General features: G+C 42.5%; 1 protein-coding gene across 10 annotated transcripts in view; it reads left to right on the forward strand.

The window, feature by feature from the left end:
- Positions 1 to 1,200: 1,200 nt before the first annotated feature.
- The window catches only part of ATG5 (autophagy related 5), a 147,672-nt gene continuing 134,637 nt past the window's right edge, over positions 1,201 to 14,235 (forward strand). For 2 of the 10 annotated variants that reach the window (XM_034765946.1, XM_034765956.1), the window contains exons 1-3: positions 1,350 to 1,456; positions 6,252 to 6,412; positions 9,360 to 9,487. In XM_034765946.1, the coding sequence (XP_034621837.1) occupies positions 6,305 to 6,412; positions 9,360 to 9,487 (236 nt within the window). In that variant the 5' untranslated portion in view covers positions 1,350 to 1,456; positions 6,252 to 6,304. Of the gene's footprint in view, positions 1,497 to 6,251; positions 6,413 to 9,359; positions 9,488 to 14,235 lie in introns of all 10 variants that reach the window. The other 8 variants (XM_034765955.1, XM_034765948.1, XM_034765952.1 and 5 more) reach the window with 8 other exon arrangements.

Below are 14,235 nucleotides of genomic sequence, written 5' to 3' on the forward strand. Positions count from 1 at the left end.
GAGATGAAAACCTTGTCTTTGTTTCTGGGACCTTGAAGTGAAAAAATTCTCTAAGTTATATATGTTCCATTCTATGCATCCAATGAAGTGGGCTGTAGCCCACGAAACCTTATGCTCAAATAAATTTGTTAGTCTCTCAGGGCAGGTCTTCACTACGGGGAGGGGGGGGGGTTGATTTAAGATACGCAAATTCAGCTACACGAATAGCGTAGCTGAATTCGACCTCTCGGAGCCGACTTACCCTGCTGTGAGGACGGCGGCAAAATCGACCTCCGCGGCTCCCCGTCGACGGCTCTTACTCCCACCTCCGCTGGTGGCGTAAGAGCGTCGATTCGGGGATCGATTGTCGTGTCCCAACGAGACGTGATAATTCGATCCCCGAGAGATCGATTTCTACCGGCCGATTCAGGCGGGTAGTGCAGACCTAGCCTAAGGTGCCACCAAGTACTCCTGTTCTTTTTGAGAACGTGGAAGGTAGCCTAGGCTTAGCCTGCAGGAGCTCCAACTACAAACGCTGCGGTGCTCATTTCCGCGGAGCAGCGAGATCACACAGATGGCGTCATATGGGACAATAAACTGGAACCCCCTATTTTTTCAAGTGACCAGTGACTCGGGGGGCTGCAGGGACACGCACACAGCACGACACCAAGAGCCTGGAGATCCAGCCTAGGGCACTCAGTACCTGCTGGAAACCGGCTCCCTGCGAGAGGCCTCGAGCTGTTGCTTGACTATGGTGCCATCACAGCCGGTGTAACGTCTAAAACGGGCAGCAGCTACCGACGGGAGTGATGTGTGGGTTTTTTAGCAGCCGTCCCACAGTTTGCTACCTCTCGCCTCTCCCATCATCTGGCCGCCCCATGACGGCGCCACCAACAGCCCGACACCTCAGGTCGCTGTGACTCGGAGCTGGGGGGCTGCTGGGGATTTGTCGCCCATCTGCACCCCCAATGCCGGGGGACAGGTCCGGCAGCGGAAGGGATCAACGAGTCCCTAGGCCGGACTCGCCACTGCGCGCGCACCTCCCTCGGCTTAGCTGAGCCCAGCCTGGTCAGCCCCAGCGCCGGGCAGAGCCTCGCTCCCAGCCCGTCTCTGCCCCACCCCCACAGAAACGAGCGGCAAACCCCCTCCCGCGAGCGTTTTCGTGACGTCATTCATCCGCGCCGCCGCCATTCGCCTTTGCTGCTAGTTCCGGAGTCGCTGACAGTAGGAGGGTTTCCCTCGAGGGCGGAAAGCTTCGCTCACGTGCCAGGCGGACTGCGCGCGGATTGGCGGAGGGCGCCTCAGCCGGTGTCACGCATGCGCGCGTCTGGGGTGCGCGCGGAAGAGGTTCCGGTAATAGCTTCCTTTCCCCCTTTCCTCCCCTGGGAGGTGCGGCCCCTCGTGGGTGTGAGTGACTGGGGACGGGGCACGTCGAGCCGATGCGTGGGGTGTGGGCGGGATGAAGATGAGACTGGAGGTGACTCGGGCAGGGCGGCAGTGAGCTAGTTGGGACTGGGGTGAGACGAGGGGAGTGAGTCGGAGGGGGGAGGGACTAACGGGCAACGAGGGGGCGGGGGAGGAGTGAGTGAGTGAGGGAAGGGGCAATGTGGGAGGCTGTGGGGAGTGACCCTTCATGCTGGGTTTCTGCTTAATGGCACCATCTGTCTCTTAAGGATTCCTGAGCAAATTAGCTCTGTTTATAGGTGAATAGATGTTTTTTCTCCCTGCCAGCTCCCTGAGCTTTTTCCTAGGGTCTGGAAGGCCCCCGGGTTTTCTGTGGTTAGTCAAGAATGGCAGAGATTCTGTAGTCATTCAGGAGGCCTGGGTGGGCCAGAGAGCAATCCAGCCCATCATGCTGTGTTGACTGGACATGACTAATATAGTAATTGTAATAAACCTTCTTTTTGTCAGCCAAATAAACATGAGTGTCTCCAAATATGCATGGAGAACAGCTGGAGTAAGAAGGCAGTATTTTAACATACTGACTTATTTGCTACTATCTGGTTTTCTTTGGCTATTTTTTTGTTCTGAATATAGTTATGGGCCCATCACTGGGTATGTCTACATTGCATATCTGAGCAAACTTTAGCCCATCTAGCTCAGGTACTGGAGCAGTGAAGCTGCAGCAGCACAGGCTTCAGCATGGGATAGCTACCTGAGTAATTACCCAGAGTTCTGGATGGGCTTATCCAGCCTGCACTGAAGCCCAACCTTATGTGACTTCACTTCCAGTACCCAAGCTAGGTAGGTTAAAGCTAGATCACCTGTTTCTACAGGAGCTATAGTCACCCTGTGATGCAGTGTAGACATGCTCACTGTGTCCTGCTGATTCACCTGGGACTTCAATGCAGACAAGACTTCATAGGAAGACTGTGAAAATGTTTTTCAGCATTATTAGTACCAGTTCAGCTCAACCATTAAGCAATCTTAGGAGACCTAATGTAGCTGGGCCATGAGTGCTGCTGTTTTAAGCACCATGTTCGGTCTGGTTTGAGCAGGGTCGGATTAAATGTTGCTTAAAATGCAAGTAACCTGCCCACACTAGGGCTTTGCATGTTGCTGACGCTGGTTGAGATGAATGGTGGCATGTTTTGGAAAAGTTCTTGAATGTAGACACATCTGTTCATGTGCTTGGGTGGGGATAAGGTAGTTTGTTAGATCTGTCTGCGTTCCCCAGCCCTCCCCATTTTCCATTCTCCCCTTGCTGTGCTGTTTTGTCATGCAGTTACTGGTAATTCTGAAGATGCTATTCTGTAATCAGCCAGTCTTTAGTCAGAGTCATTGTTAAAGATTAATTAACTTCATTTTAAAATGAACATAGACTTGTTAAAATCAGCTACTTTGGCTTTTAAAACACACCTGTTCTTACAAGTATTGCAGTTCTAACTCTAATTTATGAAGAATGCATTTTTAAAAATATAGGGCATAGAGGACTGGTCTGTACTTGAAACACTACAGTGGCACAGCTGCAGTGCTTCAGTGTAGACCAGGGGTGGGCAAACTACAACCTGGGGGCCCTATCTGGCCTTTCAGATATTTTAATCTGGCCCTCAAACTCCTGCCGGGGAGCGGGATTGAGGGTTTGCCCTGCTCCGAGTGTGCTGTGGCTCCTGGAAGCAGCTGCATGTCCCCAGTCCAGCTCCTAGGCATAGGGACAGCCATGGGGCTCCGCATGCTGCTCCCGCCCCAAGTGCCATCCCCGCGGCTCCCATTGACCAGGAATCCCAGAGCCCGCACCCCCAGCTGGAGACCTTCCCCCCTCTCCTCCCCCCCGCCCCCGCAACCCCAGCCTGGAGCCTCCTCTCTCACCCTGAACTCCTCATTTCTGTCCCCACCCAAGAGCCCGCACCCCAGCAGGAGCCCTCCCACACCCCAACCCACTGCCTCAGCCCGGAGCTCCCTCCCACACTCGAACCCCCAATTTCGTGAGCATTCATGGCCTGTCATACAATTTCCATACCAAGATGTGGTCCTCGGGCCAAAAAGTTTGCCCACCCCTGGTGTAGACACTGCATATGGTGACAGGAGGGGTTCTCCCATGGACATAGGTAATTCACCTTCCAGAGGCAGTAGCTAGGATAGTGGAAGAATTCTTCTGTCGACCTAGTACTGTCTACACCGAGGAGCAACATAGCTGGGTCAACGTAATTTTTTACTGTAGACCAGGCCTAAGCCTTGCTACTAGGCAGAGTGCTGCAGAATGATTTAGGTCCTCTTTGGGTATGACTATGCTGCAATTAAAAACCTGTGGCTGGCCCATGCCAGCTGATTCAGGCTCAGGCTGTGGGGCTGTTTAATTGCAGTATAGATTTCTGGGCTTGGGCTGCAGCCCAGGCTCTGGGACCCTCTCACCTCGCAGGGTCCTAGAGCCCATGCTCCACCCCAAGCCTGGAAGTCTGCACTGCAATTAAACAGCCTCGCAGCCTGAGTCCCATGAGCCTGAGTCAGCTGGCAGAGGCCAAATGCAGGTGTCTAGTTGCAGTGTAGACAAACCCTTTGAGAATACAAGTGCTCCCACCTCTGTGTATGAACCAGGATAATTTAGAAGGTGCATGCCTGCCCATCATCAGTTTGCAAACAGCTAGAAGATGATAAGGTGATAAATAACAGTCAGCATGGATTTATCAAGAATAAATTGTGTCAAACCAACCTAGTAGCTTTCTTTGACACGGTAACAAGCCTTGTGGATGTGGGGAAGCAGTGGATGTGGTATATCTTGACTTTAGTAAGGCTTTCAAACTGTCTTGCATGATCTTGTCTTAAATCAACTGGGGAAATACAGCCTAGATGGCACTACTATAAAGTGGGTGCATAACTGGTTGGAAAAGTGTTGCAGAGAGTAGTTATCAAGTGATTCACCGTCAAGCTGGAAGGTCATATTGAGTGGGGTTCTGCAGGATCAGTTCTGGGTCCAGTTCTGTTCAATATCTTCATCAGCGATTTAGACAATGGCATAGAGAGTACACTTACTAAGTTTGTGGACAATACCAAGCTTGGAGGGGTTGCAAGTGCTTTGGAGGATAGGATTAAAATTCAAAATGATCTGGACAAACTGGAGAAATGGTCTGAAGTCAATAGGATGAAATTCAATAAGGACAAATGCAAAATACTCCACTTCATAGAATCATAGACTTTAAGGTCAGAAGGGACCATTATGATCATTTAGTCTGACCTCCTGCACAACGCAGGCTACAGAATCTCACCCACCCACTCCTGTATCAAACCTGTGTCTGAGCCATTGAAGTCCTCAAATCATGGTTTAAAGACTTCAAGGTGCAGAGAATCTTCCAGCAAGTAACCCGTGCCCCACGCTGCAGTGGAAGGCGAAAAACCCCCAGGGCCTCTGCCAATCTGCCCTGGAGGAAAATTCCTTCCCAACCCCAAATATGGCAGTGAGCTAAACCCTGAACATGTGGGCAAGACTCACCAGCCAGACACCCAGGAAAGAATTATCTGTAGTAACTCAGATCCCACCCCATCTAACATCCCATCACAAGCCATTGGGCATATTTACCGCTAATAGTCAAAGACCAATCTCATTATACCATCCCCTCCATAAGTTTATCAAGCTTAGTCTTGAAGCCAGATATGTCTTTTGCCCCCACTACTCCCCTTGGAAGGCTGTTCCAGAACTTCACTCCTCTGATGGTTAGAAACCTTCATCTAATTTCAAGTCTAATCTTCCTGATGGCCAGTTTATATCCATTTGTTCTTGTGTCCACATTGGTACTGAGCTTAAATAATTCCTCTCCCTCTGATTTATTCCTATTTATTCCTCTGATATATTTGTAGAGAGCAATCAATTGCACACGTACAAAGTGGGAAATCACTGCCTATGAAGGAGCACTGTGGAAAGGGATCTGGGGGTCGTAATGGATCACAAGCTAAATATGAGTCAGCAAGTGTAAGAATGTTGCAAAAAAAGGGAACATCATTCTGGAGTGTTGTAAGCAAGGCAGGAGAAGTACCGTAATTCTTCTGCTCTACTCTGTGCTGATTAGGTCTCAGCTGGAGTATTGTGTCCAGTTCTGGATGCCACATTTCAGGAAAGATGTGGACAAATTGGAGAAAATCCAGAGAAGAGCAAAAAAAAAAAAATGATTTAAGGTCTAGAAAAACACGGCTACCCCCTGATACTTGAATAAATTGGGTTTGTTTAGTTTGGAGAAGAGAAGACTGAGAGGGGATATGATAACGTTTTCAAGTATGTAAAAGGTTGTTATGGGGGGGGGGGGATTATTCTCCTTAGCCTGTAAGGATAGGAGAAGAAGCAATGGGTTTAAATTGCTGCAAGAGCGGTTTAGGTTGGACATTAGGAAAAACTTCTAACTGTCAGTGTGGTTAAGCACTGGAATAAATTGCATAGGGAGGTTGTGGAATCTCCATCATTGGAGATTAAGAGCAGGTTAGACAAACACCTGTCAGGGATGGTCTAGATAATACTTAGTCCTGCTATGTGTGCAGGGGACTGGATTAGATGAGCTGGAGGCCCCTTCCAGATCATCACTATCCTACATGTCTGACAGCTAAGCAACTTGTTAACTTTTGTATATTTTGTTCTTTAATGTTCTGCTATTTAATTCATGTTATCTGTAAACCCTTTCAGCCAACTGTTTCTTTGTAGCAATTAATTAATTCGGTAACTGGATAAATAGAACTCTGTCCTTAATACCTCGTGTCATAGGAACATAGTAAAGGGAGTATTGTAAAATTTTGTATCTTTTATTTGAAAAAGCTGATCTTGCTTTTTGTCTTTTGGGGGTGTGGCATAGTTCTGGTTGAAGAAATAATTTAGTCTACATGTGCTTCAGTATCCATTGGAAGAATGACAGATGACAAAGATGTGCTTCGAGATGTGTGGTTTGGACGAATACCAACCTGCTTCACGCTGTATCAGGATGAGATAACTGAAAGGGAAGCTGAACCTTATTATGTAAGTACAATGAAGATAGGCAGGGATAGTCCAATCACATCTGGGTTTTTTTCAGGCTCTTTGGTTTTGATGCTTCTGGAGGGAATGTTTTTTGTGTGTGTGTGTGTGTTTTTTTAAATGCAAGCAAGAGTGGGTGTTCTAGTATAAATGTTGACTAGGTGGCTGCTGGTGTTCTTATCAGTATTCCACCTAGACTTGATCCAAGGAGAGTTAGATGACATAGTGAGTTTAAAAAAGAAAGGGGTGTCTGGCTTGTGCTAAAGCTCTCACCATTATTACCATTCATGAAACTGTAATAATGAGAGTGCTTTAAAAGGTGTAGGCAGGGCTTTTCACTTGAACCTCAAATTAACTGTGTTGCATTCCTGGGTATGGTGACATCCAGTGTGTGCAATGAATGCCTTTAAATGTATGTGAATAAGGTTGCTGGTTTCATTGGAAAATAATGGATGTGTCCTAAGAAGTGTTACCCTATTAGGAGTAGACAGAACATATTTATGAGCTCTGGTCAAGTGTAGGTAGTCTCTTGGTCTATCCAAGGCCGTGATCAAGTGTCTTGATGTTTTTGGTCTCGAGATGAAAATCTTGTCTTTGTTTCTGGGACCTTGAAGTGAAAAAATTTATTTAGACTAAGGGCTAGTCTACACTACTGCAGTACATCGGTGCACCTGAGCCTCTGTGGCGCGTCTGGTGAAGATGCACTATGCCAACGGGAGAGCGCTCTTCTGTCGGCATAATTACTTCACCTCAACAAGAGGCGGAAACTATATCAGCAGGAGAATGTTTCCTTTCCAACTGGTGTGGACAGCGCTTAGGTTGGTGTAACTCGCGTAGTTCGGGGGGCGGGGGGTGACTTTTTCACACCCCTAAGCGATGTAAGTTATATTGACTTATGTGATAGTGTAGACAAGCCCTTAGTATGTAAACAGTAATAGTTTTGTTCTAACTTTACTGAATTTCTGTAAAAAGATGCTCAGGAAGTAGACTTGGGATTGGAACAGGGGGATGGAAAGAAGAAAAAGAAAGGTGAAGAATTTAGTTATTGTAGTTGTGGACTTGAGAATGCATTCTGTCATATTCTGAGTACTTAATATTCATAGATTTAAGGCCTGTGTACTTAAGGGAAAGTATCCCCCTCCAACTGTCAGAGCTCACTATATCTGGTAGTAGTTTTAGACGTTTATCTTTTTTACATAGTTTAATGAGAGAAGCTTCTATTGTCACGTAATGTGCTTTTTTTTCTATTTCAGTTTTGTTTAGTTACTTTTGTTGTCCAAGGCAAGCATATATATTTTTATATTCCAGAAGTTTCTCTAGCAGTTTTGCCCAACCCCAACAGCCCTTATAGGAGGCCTTATGTAACAATTCTTCTGACTTCCTTCAATTCTTCTGACTGTAATAAATACAGTCTAGACTGACGGACTAAAGGCTAGAAAGTAGTTAAATGTATCTTTTAAATGTTTTTATATGTTTTTCATCACAGCTATTCTCTCTGTATTGTAGTGTCAGTATTTGAAGAAAGGAAAATATTGGGCTAAAACTTTTTTTTGTACTGTTCTTTGGATTATCTGCGTGTACATGACCTGATAAAATATCTAAATTTTTAGACTAAATGTGGACAGCTGTAGGAGAGATGAGAAACATGACAGAATGAACTAGCGATATCTTTATGCATCTTATAAAGCTGATTTAATATACTTTGTATTCACTGGAATGAATAATTTTAAGTCTAGGGCTAGGAAAATGGTAAAATTAGGATCTCTAGTCTCTTGCTAAGTAGGGAAAAGTGATGATCTTCCATAGAGCAGGGGGACACACGACAGGGCTCAGGATGGGATGAGCTTTCTGGCAGCAGCTGCTGTCTCAGCTTGCTGATCTATTTAAAAAGGCAGTGTACTTAGAGTGGGGTCAGCATACTTAAAGGGGCAATGCACACATCTCTCTCACACTCACGGTGTGTGTCTCTGTCTCTGCCTGCCATGCTGTCTCCCTCCCCTCCATTCGTGCCGCCTTGTAGAGTGTGAGGCTACATTAACAACAATCAGTTAACTCTTGAGGGCTCAGACGAGTTCTAGTTCATTATTTAACAGTAAGGCATTCCCTGGGAAGTATCCCACCCTCTGACTCCACCACCTCAACCAAGCTTCATAATCATCATCGCTGTGTATCAGTATTAAATTGTTTGTTTAAATTTATTCTCTGTATGTGTGTATATATATATATATATATATATATATATATATATATATATATAGTCTTTTGTCTGGCAAAAAAAATTTCCCTGGAACCTAACCCCCCCTACACCCTCATTTACATTAATTCTTATGGGGAAATTGGATTCACTTAACATAGTTTCGCTTAAAGTCACATTTTTCAGGAACATAACTACAACGTTAAGTGAGGAGCTACTGTATTACAAATTTTTAAAATATCAAATGTATATCTGATCAAAATTCTTAGCACAAGTGAATCTTTATTTTTAAGCAGTTCTTTATAGAAATGTATCTATCCTGTTTGATACGGCATACTCTATTTTTATCCCTGTTATAAAGAAAAGGGTCCAGTTGTGAGAAATATAACTGGACCTGACCATTGAGTAATTTCTGCCTTTTTGTAAATTGCTTCTGTCTCCCTCCAGGTGCATTGAGTGAGGCAAGAAAAAAAACAATTTACAGACTATGTTTTGTGTTAAAATATTTTCAGTGCTGGAAACAGTTGCATTCAAAACTTGTTTTAAAATAAGTATTTGATAGCATTAACTTATTGGCATTTAAGAAGCAAATTACTATTACTGTCTAAAAGTATGGCATGTTTTAAAAAACAAAAACTAAAAAAAACAATTGCATATTTTGTTTTCTTGAAAAACAGTACCTATATGTGGCTTTATATTAGATTTCTAAAACTTCAAAAAATAAATGACACCTGCTTGTACAAACTTTCCTTTCAGTTGCTTTTACCTAGAATAAGCTACTTGACGCTGGTAACGGACAAAGTGAAAAAACACTTTCAGAAGGTTATGAGACAAGAGGATGTTACTGAGATATGGTTTGAATATGAAGGCACACCACTGAAATGGTGAGTTGATTTAACTTTGGATCATTAAACTTTGCATGTATAATACTAAAAACTACTGTATAAAAAGATTAATCGAGTTAAGCACGCTGTCAGTATTTGCATCATAAACTAATCACACCTTACTGTAAAGACTGGAGTTTCAGTACAATGGCATCTTCTCGGAGAGACCCATCACAATATTACCATTTACAAAAATTTTGAATTAGTTTTGGGATGAGTGATATTTAAACTTGTCTCTCTGTAGAACACTTAAATGCTTACTGTGACAGCCCTGATGCTTTGGAAGCATGGAATATTCAAGGACTGTTATATTGAGCTATGACATGCTATGGATACGTGGAATATTCAGACTATTGTGTCAACTTTATAAATGTTATATGCATCTTTATAAACTGGCTAGTAATTGTATTCCTGGCTAAATGGGGGAGCTAAAAGTTTGTGCTGTTTGGCAACTGTTTCATGAACGTAGTTGTTTCCTTTCTACTTTCTGCTGTAGACTGTGAACTGTAAAAAGTAACATTGCTAATCAATAATCTTTCATGGAATAATACTTCCTTATTTCTGGAGGAGAACTGTTTTTAAAGCAGGTGATTTGAAAGCTATGGTGTGTGCTACCTCAATACAAATAACATTAGTTCTTAGTCATGCATTGAACAAGGCAAACTGATTTTAACATGTTTCTAGATGCATTTCTATATGTTGTAGATGGGAAGAAAAATATTGATATTAGCCACTTGGGTTTCTGTGAAAACTAAATGTCATCTAGTGGACTCTTCTTTGCACTGCTGACTTGCAGGTGTTGTCTTGTGACTCTCACGCTAATGAAATCCTGTGAAAGGTGTTGCTTGAAATTGTTGGTAGGGCTGTCGATTAATCACAATTAACTCATGCGATTAATTTTTTAATTGCAATTAATTTTTGAGTTAATCGCTTTTAACCGCCCTGTTAAACAATAGAATACCAATTGAAATATATTAAATATTTTTGCATGTTTTTCTACATTTTCACGTATATTGATTTCAATTACAACACAATACAAAGTGTGCAGTGCTCACTTGTATTATTTTTATTACAAATATTTGCACTGTAAAAATAATAAAATAAATAGTATTTTTCAACTCACCTCATACAAGTACTGTAGTGCAGTCTCTTTATCATGAAAGTTCAATTTACAAATGTAGATTTTTGTTTTGTTTGTTACATAACTGCACTCAAAACCAAAACAGTGTAGAACTTTTAGAGCCTACAAGTCCACTCAGTCCTAATTCTTGTTCAGCCAATCACTAAGACCAATAAGTTTGTTTACATTTAGGGGAAATAATGCTGCACAGTTCTTAATTACAATGTCAACTGAAAGTGAGAACAGATGTTTGCATGGTACTTTTGTAGCCGGTGTTGCAAGGTATCTATGTGCCAGATATGCTAAACATGCATAAGCCCCTTCATGATTCGGCCACCATTCCAGAGGACATGCTTCCATGCTGATGATGTCGTTAAAAAAATGTGTTAATTAAATTTGTGATTGAACTCCTTACGGTAGAATATTATTTCTCCAGCTCTGTGTTTTACCCAGTTTCTGCCATATATTTTATGTTATAGCAGTCTCGCATGATGACCCAGTACATGTGTTGTTCGTTTTAAGAACACTTTCACTGCAGATTTGACAAACACAAAGAAGGTATCAATGTAAGATTTCTAAAGATAGCTACAGCACTCGACCCAAGTTTTAAGAATCTGAAGTGCCTTCCAAAATCTGAGAGGGACAAGGTATGGAACATGATTTCAGAAGTCTCAAAAAGCAACACTTCGGTGCGGAAACTACAGAATCCGAACCACCAAAAAAGAAAATCAGCCTTCTGCTGGTAGCATCTGACTTAGATGATGAAAATGAACATGCCTCGGTCCTCACTGTTTTGGATCGTTATCAAGCAGAACCCTTCATCAGCAAGTCCTCTGGAATGGTGGTTGAAACATGAAGGCACATATGAATCTTTAGCGCATCTGACATGTAAATATCTTGCAACACCAGATACAACAGTGCCATGCGAACGCCTGTTCTCACTTTCAAGTGACATGGTAAACAAGAAGCGGGCAGCATTATCTCCTGCAAATGAAAACAAACTTGTTTGTCTGAGTGATTGGCTGAACAAGAAGTAGGACCAAGTGAACTTATAGGCTTTAAAGTTTTACATTGTTTTGGTTCTGAGTGCAGTTATTTTTTTGTACATAATTCTACATTTGTAAATTCAACTTTCATGACAAAGAGATTGCACTACAGTACTTGTTAGGTGAATTGAAAAATACTATTTTGTGTTTTTTTTACAGTGCAAATCTTCGTAATCAAAAATAAATATAAAGTGAGCACTGTACACTTTGTATTCTTTGTTGTAATAGAAATCCATATATTTGAAAATGTAGAAAACATCCAAAAATATTTAAATAAATGGTATTCTATTATTGTTTAATGGCACAATTAATTGCGATTAAATTTTTTTTAATCGCTTGACAGCCCTAATTGTTAGCAATACAAAAAGAAGGAAATTGGAATATATGCAAGAAATTTGTACATCCAGCTAGAGTTGGCACAGTGGAAGTTTCTCTTAGAATTGAACAATGGTGATTATTACTTTGAATTGTAGAGCCCAAAATATACTACATGCTGTTTAAATGAATAGTAAGGCATAGTGCTTGCTCCACAATCTTATATAGATAGGTGAAATATTATGACCTCTATAATCTGTGATTATGTTGTAGTGGGGGAAAAAGGGAAACTGGACTCTTAATATATTTTATGGTTTAAAAAAAAGAACGGCTTTAACTAAAGACTAATTTGTATTTTGATACTCCTCTGTTAGACTATCCCCTTCTTTTTTCTTATTATTTGTATCATCATAGTACCTAGGAGCCCTAATCATGTACCAGGACCCCACTGTACAAACACATATCCAAAAGACGATCCCTGCCCCAAGAATCTTACAATATAAGTATAAGATGAAACAACGGATACAGACTGATGGGGGGAATACAAGGAAACAGAGAGACAGTATTGGTTAGCATGGTAGGTAGTGTTCTCTGTATACCAGCAGCCTAACAGTTGTCAAGTTTTTATAGGCATCACAGCAAAGGAGTGTTTTGAGGAGAGCTATGAAGATGAATGATGAAATTGCTTTGTGGACATTTACGTGGAGTTCTTCCCAAGCCTGTTGGGCAGTCTGGGAGAAATCACAAAAGTGTCTGAAAATTTAACAAGTGGGCAGTGGAGGCCAACATCTTTGGCTGATTGGAGGCGAGTATCGACATCTCATTAGCAAGAAAAAGTTGATAGGTGGGATGGGGTCTCACAGTGAAGGACCTTGAAAGTGAAGCTTATGTTTGATGCAATACAAATGGATTCAAAGTGAGGGATGAGATTGTCTATGATGGGCTAGGAGAACTCTCTTTGCTGCAGCATTCTGAATGGATATGAGCAGGGCAAGATTGGTCTTGACAAATGGAAATAGAAGGATGTGGCAGTAATCAAGACACGAGATGATGAAAGCCTGGATGAGAGTTTTAGCTGTGTGGTTGGATAGGAAAAGCCGTATCTTAGAGATGTTATGTAGCAAGAATCTGCAAGTTTTAGATATAGCCTTGATGTGAGGTCCTTCAGAAAGGTCCAAGTTGAAGATGGTGCCCAGGTTACTGGCAGGATAGTGGTGTTGTACACCATTATCAAAAAGGAGTTTAGGAGCTCTGTTTTGGCTATGTTTAGGTTGAGCTGGCAGCTAGACATCCAGGAGGAGATGTCTGAGAGACAGGCTTACTTTAGTTTGGACAGAAGGAGACAGGTATGGCGTAGAGAACAGCTCCAAGAACATTTGAATTAGAATTAGACTGATTTCTGGGAGCACGAGGCACTACTTCAGGAGAAATCTCTTTAGAAGGGTAAACAGAGCAGCCAAGTAAAAATGGGGTCGCTTAATAATGATCAAGGCTATTAATTGTATGATTCTGCAAACATTTAAGCATGTACTTAACCTTACTACCGGGAGTAGTCCCATTGAAATCAGTGGGGCTGCTTGCAGTAATAAAGTTAAGCATGTGCACAGGTGTTTGCAGGATTAGGTCCTTATTTTCATTATTGTAAGCTTTCCTATGTAAGTAAAGTGTTGGGCCATCCGAGGGACCTTTTTAACATTTGACAAGCACCAGCAATGTGGTGAGAACTGTACAGAACAGAGAATATGTAGGCCGTGCCCCAAGTTGTTGATTTAACTAACTTTTTTTTATGATGTAAAATGACACATTCTACTCTTGTTTAATCTAAGATGCATAGGGACTTTACTCATTTTTGGGGGGGAGCTATAGGGAGGTGCTCCCAAGTATTATGCAACTCTGGCTTCCCATGGGAAATAGAGAATGGCGAACATGAGAGCCATTGCATGGAGAAGTTTGTGGCCTTCCTTTGCAACAGTACTACAGAATGGCCCATGGGTACCCCTTGAGCCATTCTGGAAGAGCAGTGAACCTAAAATTACGAGGCATTCACACCAGCTTATTTAAGATGTTGGGTAATTTTCAGAGAGACGAGGTGGGTGAGTTATTGAACCAACTTCTGTTGGTGAGAGAGAGAAGCTTTGGAGCCACAGAGATTTGGGAAAGGTATTCCCAGTGTCACAGCAAAATGCAAGGTGGAACAGATTGTTTTGTATAAGTAGTTAGCTCATACAGTAACTCCTCACTTAACATTGTAGTTATGTTTCTGAAAA

Source organism: Trachemys scripta, chromosome 3 (genome assembly GCF_013100865.1).
Source record: "Trachemys scripta elegans isolate TJP31775 chromosome 3, CAS_Tse_1.0, whole genome shotgun sequence".
In the NCBI taxonomy this organism is placed as follows: Eukaryota; Metazoa; Chordata; order Testudines; family Emydidae; genus Trachemys; species Trachemys scripta.